At 43.4% G+C, this 14,470-nt stretch overlaps 1 protein-coding gene across 1 annotated transcript in view; it reads left to right on the forward strand.

Moving 5' to 3' along the window:
- Positions 1-14,470, forward strand: part of LOC124556230 (relaxin receptor 1-like) — a 370,951-nt gene that overhangs the window by 146,764 nt on the left and 209,717 nt on the right. The window contains exon 4 of the mRNA XM_047130220.1: positions 10,384-10,455. Coding sequence (XP_046986176.1) covers positions 10,384-10,455 — 72 coding nt within the window. The remainder of the gene's footprint in view (positions 1-10,383; positions 10,456-14,470) is intronic.

Raw genomic sequence — 14,470 nt, forward strand, 5'->3', positions numbered from 1 at the left:
CCAGGTTAGTCGTTGAGTACACCATCGCAGGCGCTCCTGTCTGTGATGCAGCGTCAAGGGTAACCGCAGCCACGGTCTCCGAGCTGATAGTCCATCCTGCTGCAAACGACGTCGTACTGTTCGTGCAGATGGTTGTTGTCTTGTAAATGTCCCCATCTGTTGACTAAGGGATCGAGACGTGGCTGCACGATCCGTTACAGCCATGCGGATAAGATGCCTGTCATTTCGACTGCTAGTGATACGAGGCCGTTGGGATCCAGCACGGCGTTCCGTATTACCCTCCTGAACCCACCGATTCCATATTCTGCTAACAGTAATTGGATCTCGACCAACGCGAGCAACAATGTCGCGACACGATAAACCGCAATCGCGATAGGCTACAATCCGACCTTTATCAAAGTCGGAAACGTGAAGGTACGCATTTCTCCTCCTTACAACGTTTCACCAGGCAACGCCGGTCAACTGCTGGTTGTGTATGAGAAATCAGTTGGAAACTTTCATCATGTCAGAACGTTGTAGGTGTCGCCACCGGCGCCAACCTTGTGTGAATGCTCTGAAAAGCTAATTATTTGCGTATCACAGCATCATCTTCCTGTCGGTTAAATTTCGCGTCTGAAGCACGTCATTTTCGTGGTGTGGCAATTTTAATGGCCAGTAGTGTAGTAGTCGCTGGCGTGATGCCCCTGTACAGATGACTGAATGTGCCCCGTTTGTCGAGCCTGTCAGTGCTCTTGGCTATAATGTTAAATTCTCTAGCTTCATAGTATTCCTTTACGTAAAGTGTGCAACCTGAAAGGCGTTATTGCGTTGTTCCTAGGTGAAGTTACTACATGTAGTCCAGTTACAGAAGACATTATGTCTGAGCTACAGGTTGTCTAGGTGCTGAATCTGGCGTTCCTGACGTTCTCTCTCGCACAGTCTGGGGCAATGAGCTCCTTCCTCGTTTGTACTTTGTTTCTTGCTAGAGTTGAAGTTGGTTACACCATCGTTTCATACTCGATGAACATGCTCCACATAGCGTCGTCCCAGTCCGTTTCAACAATGTTTTATCCCTTGCTTCATTACTATTCTGCTGCGCAGCATGCGACCCCCCCCCCCCCCCATTCTATATAAAATTTGTCCCAAATTTTTGCACTCTACTAGCTAGAATACAAAAATGGTTCAAATGGCTCTGAGCACTATGGGACTCAACTGCTGAGGTCATTAGTCCCCTAGAACTTAGAACTAGTTAAACCTAACTAACCTAAGGACATCACAAACATCCATGCCCGCGGCAGGATTCGAACCTGCGACCGTAGCGGTCTTGCGGTTCCAGACTGCAGCGCCTTTAACCGCACGGCCACTTCGGCCGGCCAGCTAGAATACACACAATACGATACTGCAGTGCCCGTTTGCAGAGATGAACGATGGACTGTTCCTTCTTATATGCATGCATGTCCGAACGAACAAGCATTGCGGCCTCTACAGCCGTTATGAAATACATGAAACGTATTCGCAATTGCGAATACAAACAACCGTCAGCTGCATAAAGGAATGACGACAATGAAAATTTGTACCGGATCGGGACCCGACCCCGGATTTCCTGCTTTATGCGAGCGGTTTCCTTAACCATATTTACATTCTCAGCACGACTGACGGCTAGATCCCAACTTCTATATGTTGCCGTTCCTGAGTCACAACCTCCACGGATAGCCAAAGCGGTTAAGGTGACCGCCCGCGTAAAGAAGACACAAATTTTCATTGTCGTCGTTTCCTTCAACAGCTGCTGATTGTTGGTATTCGCAACTGCGAATACATTTCATGTATTTCATAACGGCTGCAGTCTCCGCGGTGCCTTTTCGGGTCGACAGAAGCGTCCGATCCCACGCGTCGTCTTTGACCCGTGACGTAAGGGTGTTGTCGTGTGTGACGTCATGACGGCGCGGAGTTTGGTTTGTGTGTGGCTGTCTCCAGTTCTGTTTTATCTTATTTTATTTATCTTTCTGATCTGTTCGTTCTATCCCGTGAGATTTTTTTTTTTAAAGACAAAAAACACTAATCAGCTACTGAAGCATCTTTATCTTCTATGGGTTGCAGGGGTTACGACCCCTGGGGAGGTGGGTGGGTATTCATGCATGGCTGTCTTCACTTCCACGTTGTAGCTACGCAAGGCATCTAAATTTGTTTATATTTAGTTTGCCCCCCACCCAAAACACCCCATTTCCCGCGCTTGTCCCGTTAGTGTCATTAGGCTTCTTGTGGAAAGTGTGTGTGTTTGTTTTTGTTTCCGCCATATTTGTGACGTCATGGGTCAAAGCAGACGGGTGGGATCGGATGCTTCCGTATTTCCGCCTTTTCGTTCGGACATGCATGCACGTTCCAAGAAACATAGCATTATTCGTCTTAACGACACAGGCACTGCAATATCGTATTTATTCGTCGATACCAGGTAGCGACTATCAATTAAAAGGTCCTTCCCTGTACGGGAAGTACATAATTTGTGTAATAGTACAGGTTGTGACGCAGGAACGACGACATATGGAAGTTCGGATCCCGCCGTGAGTCGTGGACGGATAGCCAAACCGGTTAAGACGACAGCTCGCGTAATGCGAGAAACCCGGATTCGAGTCCCAGTCCAGCCCAAATTTTCGTTATCGTCATTCCCATATACAACTGATAATTAGCCGTAATCGCAACTGCGAATACATTTCATGTAACTAGTATACACTTTCAATTAATTCGACCTTCATGGGATATCTCAGTTTGAAACTGGAATGTAATTTCATAAATCATGATTCACTTAAACTGTTACACTAATTCGAAATCAGTGCTTTACTTTTGCTTTCTAGTGTTTATCTTTGCTATACGACTTGATTACTCCGTTGTACTTCCTGTCACATCGCTAAACCTGGCAACAAGTAACTGATCCACAGGTAATCCTGGGTGTTGTACAGTTCTTCCGTTGTAATAAACTTAAATTTCACAAATGGCGAGGAGAATTGTTTCAGTACTGGTAGCTGGAAAGCTTATGTTCAGAATCTGGTTACTCTGCTTTTCGTGGTACTGTTAGATGTGTTGTAACATCTATTCTGAGGAAATCTGCCGCTTCTTTATTGCTGCTGGTTGGTACTCCTATATGAGTTAGAAATGTTAGCTTTTGGACTGGCAATATCTCTAACGACTTCTCTGGCCAAAACAGCAAAGAATGTATCGACTCGATCATTGTCGTACTCGTAATTGTGGATGGTAGGCGGAAGGCTGTTCCGGCTCTCACACAAAAAGTACCATTTATTAGGGTTCCACTGTCTCTTAGCTCCATCTTCGTCTTACCTTGTGGCTTTACTTTTTTGCCTGTCAAGTGGTTTTTTAACCTACTGTTTCAGTACATCATCTGGAACATAGTATTTGAAACAATTTTCCCTAGCGTTTCCTCAAAACACACATCCTTGCAATTATGTTTACCCACAAACTACTTGCGGTACTATCACATACAGCACACTGGTCGGTAGCTTCAATTACCTCTCTAATCTTACAATTACTTACCGATCAACTACGCATAGCAGTGCCATGCTTCCTTATACCTTCCCTATTCAAAACCAACTTCTTTGTGATCTTCGGCACTTTACCATATGCAGTGACCTTAATGACGCCGTACGCAGTATAAGTGGTTCTACTTTCATGATAATAGACTCTTGCGACATTGTCTCACTCCTAGCTGTCTCCTTTGGATGAAACGATGTCTCCACGAATTTGACTGCTTTTACTAACAATTACGCGACGTTTTCTCTATTCTCAGAACCCATAACATTGCAAGTATCATCAAATTCACCCTGAATCTCAGCCACACATTTCTGAAAGGATTCAGTCTTGTCAGCTAGCATATTAGCTATACAAGCATCTTTCCCCCTTTTGTCTTCTTCCCTTCCTCCTTTGGAGAAGGTGGCGTCATCCGAAATGGCACCGAATTTGCATCCTTCGGGAAAAAAATGAATCTGTACGTCCCCAATACCCACAACACCCGCAACACAACTAATATCATCAGTAACTTCCTCTGAATCCTCCCTAGTATCTACAGTGTAGCGACAAAGAAACTGGTATAGGCGTGCGTATTCAAATACAGAGATAAGTCAACAGGCAGAATACGACGTTGCGGTCGGCAACGCCTATATAAGACAACAAGTGTATGGCGCAGTTGGTAGATCGGTTACTGATGCTACAATGGCAGGTTATCAACATTAAAGTGAGTTTGAACGTGATGTTATAGTCGGCGTACGAGCGACACAGCATCTCCGAGGCAGCGATGAAATGGGGATCATCCCGTACGACCATTTCCCGAGTGTGCCGTGAATATCAGGAATCTGTTTTACCAAACATCAAACCTCCGGCATCGTTGCACCCCAAAAACATCCTACAACAACGGGTCCAACGACGACTGACGAGAATCGTTGAACGTGACAAATGCAACACTTCCGCTAATTGTTGCAGATTTCAGTGCTGGGCCATTAACAAGTGTCAGCGTGCGAACCATTCAATAAAACATCATCGACATAGTCTTTCGGAGCCGAAGACCCACTCGTGTACCCTTGATGACTGCACGACACAAAGCTTTGCGCACCGCCTGGGCATGTCAACACCGACATTGACAGTTGATGACTGGAAACATGTTGTCTGGTCGGATGAGTCTCGTTTCAAATTCTATCGAGAGGATGGACGTTTACTGGTATGGACACAACCTCATGAATCCATGGACCATGTATGTCAGCAGGGGACTGTTCAAGCTAGTGGAGGCTCTGTAATAGAGTGGGGTATGTGCAGTTGGAATGATATGGGACCCTTGATACGTCTAGATACGACTCTGACATGTGACATGTATATAAGCATCCTATCTGATCACCTGCATCCATTCATGTGTATTGTGCATTCCGACGGAGGCAATTCTAGCAGGACAGTGAGACACCCCACATGTTCAGAATTGCTACAGAGTGCCTCCAGGACCACTCTTCTGAGTTTAAACACTTCGGCTGGCCACCGAACCCCTCAGACATGAACATTATTGAGCATATCTGGGATGCCCTGCAACGTGCTGTTCAGAAGAGATCTCCACCCCTTCGTACTCTTACGGATTTATGGACAGCCCAGCAGGATTCATGGTGTCAGTTCCCTCTAGACTACTTCAGACATTAGTCGAGACCATGCCACGTGGTGTTGCGGCACTTCTGCGTGCTCGCGAGGGCCCTACACGATATTAGGCAGGTGTACCACTTTCTTTGGCTCTTCAGTGTATTTTAAAGCCACCACTCTGAACGACAAAAAACTCAGTAGCACATGAAGTTTCCTATACAACCATCCCAGGCTCCACGGCCTCAAAATAACAACCATTATCACCCAGTGGTGTAGAGTCATGTTACTACTGACACACTCAATTACTTGAGTACATCCCACATGTACTTCGGTCGGCGCTACAACTTCTTCAGACTCCACATTTTCACAAAATAGCGAAGTGGATACGATTATACTACTTTTCTGAACTGCATCAAACCAACTCACAAGCGTCTGCAGAACGCCAGTAGCAAAGGCGTACCCAGGAACTGAACTGGGGGGGGGGGGGGGGGGGCAGGTCATACTAGTCTCAGGAAACAAGGACTCGAGTCAACATACAGAACTCCTTATTAAATAAAACAGTAAACCAGTGAAAAATTGCTTTTAATTAACATTTTAAATACAAGAATGCACTTGTACAATCCGAGAAAACATGCAGCATTTCTTATTAAATAAAACAGTAAACTAGTGAAAAACTGCGAATGTCTTCTGGGGGGGGGGGGGGCAGCTCCCCCCCCCCCCCCCCTGTCCCTCGCTGGGTACGCCCATGGCCAGTAGTATCTTTTAATACCCTAACCATCCCATTCATGAAATCGTCAACTCAGTCGTTCCGTTCTGTCCTACTAACAATCGACAAGAGTGCACTCGTGACCACCAAGAATTTATGTTCCTCATTATTTATTGTGTCAAGCGAACACATGTCCTTGCAGTGTGCCGTTTTATTGGGAATGAACTCTGAGGATTAAGATAGTTCCAATTGCGTTTGACTAACGCTTCCTTCGATTGTGTTTATCCTGCTTTCTACTTCTGCCATCACGTGTCTTACGCCCAACATCACGACCCTCAAAACATTGAGACTGGCACCACTGCTTCTTCAGAGGCCTACTTGTCCACATCTGATGCATTTTGACGTCAGAGGAGAATACAAACGAACACTCCGTTTCTGAGTCGCAATATCTATCTCTTCCAGCTATCTGCAGTGATGGATTGTGCGGCTGGTCCCGGCGGAGGTTCGAGTCCTCCCTGGGGCATGGGTGTTTGTGTTTGTCCTTAGGATAATTTAGGTTAATTAGTGTGTAAGCTTAGGGACTGATGATCTTAGCAGTTAAGTCCCATAAGATTTCACACACATTTGAACATTTTTTTCTGCCAGCTATATGGAAATCCTGATAACTGACGGCAGATCACAAGGATTTTCCATCCTCACGCGTCGTCACATATCCGCCGAAATATCGCTTACGAATAAATCCTAGACCCTATTCACTACTGCCTTCAAGAGGTTTCTATCTGCCTCTGCACTGTGCGTCAACTTTTGCATCTGCGATTTCACCTTACGAATTCTATCAGAGAATACCTCTAGACTCAGTGTGCTTCTGTGTAAATCCCATGAGCTTTCCCTTAAAAATTTGGCAATATTTTGCTTATGATAGCATTGTCCAAGCCCATCGGCCAGTTGGTCAGATGTCTGTGTTGTACTAAGGGTTACCTGATACGTGACATATGTTTTAGCGTCACCCGTTAACCGTAGGCAGAGATGTAGCATCAAACCAATTCCCTAATCGATCTGCTTTCTCATAACATCCAGATATGCAAATACATCTTCGGATGTTTCTCAGAAAAAGGCGAAATGAGACTAGCCACCATAGGACCAATGTATGGGACAGGAACGTTCACTAACGTCGTGGAATCCCCTTAGTAAGATTGCGTCAGCCCAGTCGCGACTTGTAACGCTTCCAGCTCAGTCTGCAACTACGCATTACCCCGGTTTTGTTCTCCATTATCCTGGAGTAACGCGTATACCTGGCGCTTCAGAACTTCAACAGCTTCACTTTAAATTGCTTCTCGCGTTTCTGGTCGTTGTGTAACCTCCATTTCGATTTATGCTACAGAATAAGTGGTAATCTAGCATAACGACACAGTATCAGTAGGCAAAAAACTATACCAATCTTTGCTACGTATCATGGCCCAGTGGGACTCACTGCACTGCCGTGCTGCATAGGCAAACATTCTACAGTTTTCAGACGTTACTGCCACTGACGTAGTATACGGCAATTCGTGCCCTCACAAATAAAATACTAGCACCTAGTCGGCCATAAGTACTCTTCCTTAGAGTTACCTCGGAACTGTAATAGGCCTGCATGTTCTTGAGGTGTTATTGTATTCTGTTCCTGAGGCTTAATAAACTTGCAATTGTTCTTTGCTACCTGGGCAATTGTATCGTAGCTTCTTCTTCTCCTCGGTCATGAACACGGCAAAAATTCATAATCGCTGTGCCAATAACAAGATAAACAAGCTTCCCCGATCTTGAACAAACGGCTTGCTGTAACAACAGCTATCGAAAACCAGAAGTACCAGACTTTTTTTTTTTTTTAATCTTATGGGACTTAACTGCTAAGGTCATCAGTCCCTAAGCTTACACACAACTTAACCTAAATTATCTTAAGGACAAACACACACACCCATGCCCGAGGGAGGATTCACACCTCCGCCGGCATCAGCCGCACAGTCCATGACTGCAGCGCCCTAGACCGCTCGGCTAATCCCACGCGGCTGTACCCGAGTCCTTGTTGCAAGAGACAAAGAAGGAATTACCAATTTTCGTGATTTTTTAGGTAATTTCCACCCCGTTTCTGCAGCTGAAATTTAGCATGTGGATTTTAACTGCGGCTATGAGTGCCAAGGAAATCACTGCAAGTTTCGACATGGCAAGTCTGCCCATTCCCTTGTTAGCATGAATCCCCTTAGTGTAACAGCTCCAGAGTGAGCAAACCGTGGAGCTTAAAGAAGTGCTTAACACATCACGTGATCCACTGCGATTTTGAACCATAGTTAACGTTTGCAGACTGTCACTACATGTGTGAAGACCGTACTGTATTCTGTTAGACGACACACCTGTATCCATGCGTCCCCCGTGTAGACGTCAGCGTTTCTCCTCAGCTGTTGCCGTATCGAATGCGACAATTAGCTCATGTAAACATACACTATATGTTAAAAGCGTCGGGACACTCGTGTGTAATACGCTATTCACCACTAGACGTCTTGAGACGCGGACATGGCAGTATAAAAGGAGGCTTGGGGTATTGTATGGTCCGTGGAGAGTACAATGACTTGGAACATTGGCTAGTCATTGGATGTCACCTGAGTAAAATATCCATTAAGGACATTTCGACCCTACCAAAGCTGCTCACTTCGACCGTTTGTGATTTGACTACGAAGTAGAAACGCCGAGGAACAACCACCGCTAAAACAAGAAGGAAAATACCTCATATACTGACAGCTATTGAGCATTGACAACTATTGAGCATTGAGGAGACAGGTTGCAAAAAATCGCATGAAATCAGCAGAAGGGACCACTTGTAAGCTCCAGATCGCTACCAGCAGTCCACCTAACACAATGAGTACGAATAGAGAGTTAAAAAGAATGGGCTACAATGGTCGAGCAGTGCCTCATAAGCTACACATTTCTGTACTCAGTGGCATGCAGACCTTGAGTTGTTGTAAAGAAGCCCACCAGTAGGCAGTGCACTGCTGAAAATGAGTGATTTGCGGTGATGAATCAAGCTATATCTTGTGACGATCCAATGGAAGGGTTTGAGTTTGGCGAAAGCCTAAAGCCAATTGATGTGGAAAGATATGAACACCTCTGACAGCATTCTGTACGGCGTATTGTAGAGTAACAGATTGTAGACGAGAATTGGTTGTATCAACATGAGAATGCACCTTCTTATAAAGCAGCATTTATTAAGCAATGTCTTGTCGACAGTAATATTCCTGAAATGGCCGGCCTGCCCAGAGTTCGAACCCGACCCCAGTGGAACACATGTGGGATGAGGTAGAACGTCGACTTCGCTTCATACCCCAACGTCAACCGCCAGTACGTTCTCTGTCTCTTGAGGGAAAATGGTCTGCCCAGTCCTCGACAGACTTTCAGGCATCTCACTGAAAGTGTCTCCAGCAGAATTCAGACCATCATAAAGGCGGAGGTGGGCACACACCAAACTAATGTCCACTTATACGGGTCCGGATACGTTTGATCAGACAGTGTATTTTACAAGTAGAGCATCAATATTACGCAGGAATATGCAAGACAAAAAGAGGACGATTTGTAATATTTTATTTGCCCATTGCTAATACCACCAGGAAATTTCGTCATTCAAAGTATATTTGTCACTGTAATTGGGGTGGAGGGATAGAAAAGGCTTACAAACTATCGCAAGTACTAAAACTGAAATTATCTTGGCCTACGTTCTCTGCACCAGATATGTGTTGATGCTAAAGGAAGAAAAATTAGATCAGACAGGCAGAAGAGAGGAAAATGCATTAAAAATAGGGGTTAAGTAGGTTGTATACAACAAAATGAGGAACAAAATTATACAATTATACTGGCTATTCCTGGTGGTAGGGTAATGGTAACTTTTACATGTTTTCTGCACATTTGTCAGGCACTATACCAGCGTTAATCTTGTGTGCTTAGGGTACTGATGGCTTTTGTCTAATGACTGAGGTCTCGAAGCCAACAATCCACACATTTAGAAACTTTTTTACTATTAATTGCACAGAATATTGGACTAACGAACATACTACTAAATACGTCTTGTGAATGGGCCTCAATTACTCTTGTAAGACATCGATAACGACGGATAAGAAGTATGATATTTGAAAACTGACTACTTTGTGGAATTAAATAAGGATTTATATGTACGAGTAGCTCGCAGGTGGTCCAGATAATTATAATCCAACAACTCTCTCCTGTACTACTGTGCTAGGGTTTGGATTTGCAAGTATTTCAAAAAGTGTCACCAATTCTCTGTGACTGCTCAGCGTCCTAATGCTCTTCTAAGGAAGACTGAGAAATGCAGTGCATAGCTCTGTGCTTTCCGTGAGTGAAAATTTCGGAAATAGAAAATAAATATCGATAAGTGACTAATAATTATTTTAATTCGGAAAGGATATAGTAATTGTTTCGCGCCTCTTATGCTGAAAACTACGAACAGTAGTTCTGGAAGCTAAATTAAGGTATCACACATTTTGAAGAACTGTCACAGATTATATGTAAGTAAACCTGTTTTTTTTTTCTATTCGCAGGTCCCTTGGAAATAATCCAGTTGCCTTCATACCAGGAGATTTATTCCAAAACTTGACAAATCTTCAGTCATTGTGAGTATTACGACTGTAACATTACTTAAAAAATTTTAGTAACTTTCTGCACGCATGGCCCTTCACGTAAATAAAAACTATGATGAAATAAAAACTTATATCCACGGATAATTCTCATCAAGTAGCATTCAAAGGAAGATCAGATTCCTCTGTGTTTCATAAAAATGAGATACAGTCGGTTAACATATAACATTACGCTCATCGCTGAATCACTTTGATAGTGTAAGAAAATGATTATAATCTTTATGAGTTGATTGGTGACAAGTCCAGCTTTCAAGCAGGACATGAGAAGCATCCGTGAAAGAGCTGCAAATGTTAGCATATTTTATCCTGTGTTTTTCTGCTTGTTAAGGTTTCCCAGAACCACTTCAAGTGCATGAGCAGTGCCTTATTCTGCCACTATTACGAGGTACTAAATAAACAAGCAGAAAACCAGTGAAGAATATGGAACTGTTTCTACTCGTAGATAATAGATGTTTGTCACCTCCGTATTGAAAGGGACAAATTGGTTGGTAGCCTTGTGCGAGAAAGAGCCTATTGCCGGAGCCAAGTACAGAAACAAAATATCAATATTTTGTCTGATGCCGGCCGCGGTGGTCTCGCGGTTCTAGGCGCGCAGTCCGGAACCGTGCGACTGCTACGGTCGCAGGTTCGAATCCTGCCTCGGGCATGGATGTGTGTGGTGTCCTTAGGTTAGTTAGGTTTAAGTAGTTCTAAGTTCTAGGGGACTGATGACCACAGCAGTTGAGTCCCATAGTGCTCAGAGTCATTTGAACCATTTTGTCTGACATCAATAGGGAAATCCCCAACTAAAGAAGCAAGCGTGTTACTTCAATATATTGCACAGTGTTTCCTGATAATTTTGGTTTGTATGACAAGACATATATTGACGGAAGAAAAATCGCTACATCAAGAAGCAGTAGTGCGACGTAAAAGAAACCTGGTAGGCGTGTTTCTACATCTGAAAGATGATGTCTATTTAAATTTCGCGCCAGTTACATAAGAGTGGCACTAGAAGCGCCACTATGAATATGCAAATGAGGTTGCTTTAATGTAGGTAATGGCGGTGAACGTTAGTTAACTTTGAGATTGGACGTGGTGAGTTGAAGTCAGCAGACCGCCTTTAAGGTGACAAAGACGTCATTATCAGCATCTCACTGAGTTTGAACGAGGTCGTGCAATAGGGCTACGAGAAGCTGGATGTTTCTTCTGCGATACTGCAGAAAGAATTGGCAAGAATGTAGCCACTGTACATGATTGCTGGCAGCGGTGATCATGAGAATGTACGGTCACAAGAATACGGGGCTCAGGACGGCCAGGCCACGTGACATTAGCGAGAGGGAAGACCATTGTGTTCAGCGTATGGCTCTGCTGCTTCGTACTGCATCTGCAGTAGCAATTCGTGCAGCAGTTGGCACCACAGTGACACAAAGAATTGTTACAAATCGGTTACTCCAAGGACAGCTCCGAGCCAGACGTCCTGTAGCGTGGATTCCACTAACCCCAAACCATCCCCATTTGCGACCTGTGGTGTCAAGAGAGAGCTCATTTGAGGGCAAGTTTGAGGTCTGTTGCATTTCCTGATGAAAGCTGGTTCTGCCCCAGTGACAGTGATGGCTGTATGTTGGTTAGAAGGAGGCTAGTCGAGGGCCTGAAATCAACCTGTCTGCATGCTAAACACACTGGCCCTACACCTGTAGTTACGGTCTGAGGTGCGATTTCGTAGGACAGCAGGAGCACACTCGCGGTTGTCACACCCACCCTGACTACTACTTTGTACGTCAATTAGTGATTCGACCTGTTGTGCTCCCATTCATGAATAGCATTTCCGAGGTTGTTGTCCAACAGGATAACACTAGCCCACGTACCGCTTTTCTAACCCAACGTGCTCTACAGTTTGTCGACATGTTGTCTTGGCCTCCTCGATCACCAGATCTGTCTCCAATCGAGCACATATGGGACATCATCGGACGACAACTCCAGATAATTCACAAACAGCATTAACCATCCCAGTACTGACTGATCAAGTGCACTAGGCGTGGAACTCTATCCCACAAACTGGCATCCTGCACCTGTACACCACACGTTTGCGCGCTTATATTAAACATTTTGGCAGATACACCGGTTATTAATGTACCAGTATTTCGCATTTGCAATGGCATATGTCGCGCTTATATTAAACTGTGAACTTGTAATGTTAATCACTGAAATATATTGGTTAGACAAATGTACTCATGAAATTTCATTACTTTAAATTAATTATTTCTTGGTTCTGCGACTTTTGCTCCATCAATGTATATTTTATTTTAGTTTCATGTTCACAACATTTAGAGGCTTACCTTTGCCAAATTTAAAATTTTTCCATTCAATTGTTTTCATGAAACGAATCTAAAATCACAACATGAAATTTTCGCAATATGTTGACATAAAATTGACTCAAACATGTAACTCAGAAGACTATAGAAGGGCCTAATATTAAAGTTATTTTATGGGAAATGTATAATATTAGCGCACGGTGTTAAAATTTCATTGAAATTGTCAGATTATATATCATTTTCAAGGAAAATGGCTTGGTTTAGAGGAGACTGCTGTATTCAGTATTATGTAACGCATTTAGACTAACTAAAAAACTGGAGTTGTAGGAATTTTTCATGTTTGTTTTCATTTATTTGGTTTATTTCGTCCCTTTAGGATTACGAGTGAATTGTCCATTACGTTTTCTTTCTTCCCAATAGTTATTCATTATGTCGCTGGTCCTGATTCTCTCTGCTTGCGTGATCTTAATTTTGATTCTGGTATCAGTCCACCTACGACCTTCCAGTATATTCCATAGCTGAACTTATCCTGGGTATGGATGTCTTCGCTTTTTCCAGTTGTTTTCCATTATCCTATGACATCTCTCTTCCAATTAATCGCTGCTAAACATTTTGCGTTTTATGTCTTTTTCGTCAATGTGTTACCCTGCATCCTCATGAAGTGCCCGGCAAATCTCAGTCTTCTGTTCAGCATCGTGCTTGAAATTGTTTCAAGCAGAAACATAGAAGAATCGAAAAATATTAGCTTCCTTTATAAGTAGTGCTTTCAAGCTATCCTTGGCGACTATGACCAACGACCTAATCAACCCCACTCATTCAAAATGTGTGCGTGACCAGGAAAATCTTTCCTGATTTTCTCATAGAATTTAGTTTGCTTGAGGTTGCTTATGAGAAACCTTGAGCGATAATGAAATTGTACCATTGCATTTTCAAGTCTGAATCGAACAGGTGAACTGACAACATACCTTAAATGATTTGATAGTCGCTGCAGCTGTAATTACTTTTTTTTTTTTTTTTTTTTTTTTTTGCACTGGTACAAAATTTTAGTCTTAGCCCAATTTCGAGTATGCTAATAAATGGAAAAACAGGAATTAAATGCGTTAACAATCAGTAAAATGTTACACGAACACTGGACGCACAGTCGCCTTACTTTGCCTTTATTATTATTTCCCCCTTGCCCCACCACGCTGGGTGTGGCTACAATCAAACAATTTCATAAATTTTAAAACAGTAAATTTTTTGATAGGGTTAAAAATTGAAATTTTTCACAAAAGTAAAAGACAAATGGTGAGTTGTGTTGGTTAAAAGATAAAAGGTCGATTTGCTGATTGTTTGAAATATTTACACATATGAAATGATGAGATTATGTAGACCGCCGTGGGTAAGGGATTTATGGGAAATGTATGGTTTTGGGTGGTGTGTAATAGAGGTATTATGTGCATGGATGTTTGTTTAAGGAATCTGGGAAGATGCTGACAGAGAGGTTCCGAACCAAGGCTTAGGATGAGGGTGGAGGGGAGTGGTGGGCACAAGAACCCTAACAAAGGAAGGAGAGGTGTATCCTGCTAAACGTGGTAGGATGCCTGTATATCTGAGCGGATTTCATGATCGGATAAGAGGAAGTTACGAGTATAACAACCGTGCACACCTCTGTTCTGTTTCTAATTATAGTGCACTTACAAGTGGCCTGCAAAACTGCG

Source organism: Schistocerca americana, chromosome X, assembly GCF_021461395.2.
Source record: "Schistocerca americana isolate TAMUIC-IGC-003095 chromosome X, iqSchAmer2.1, whole genome shotgun sequence".
NCBI classification, from domain to species: Eukaryota; Metazoa; Arthropoda; class Insecta; order Orthoptera; family Acrididae; genus Schistocerca; species Schistocerca americana.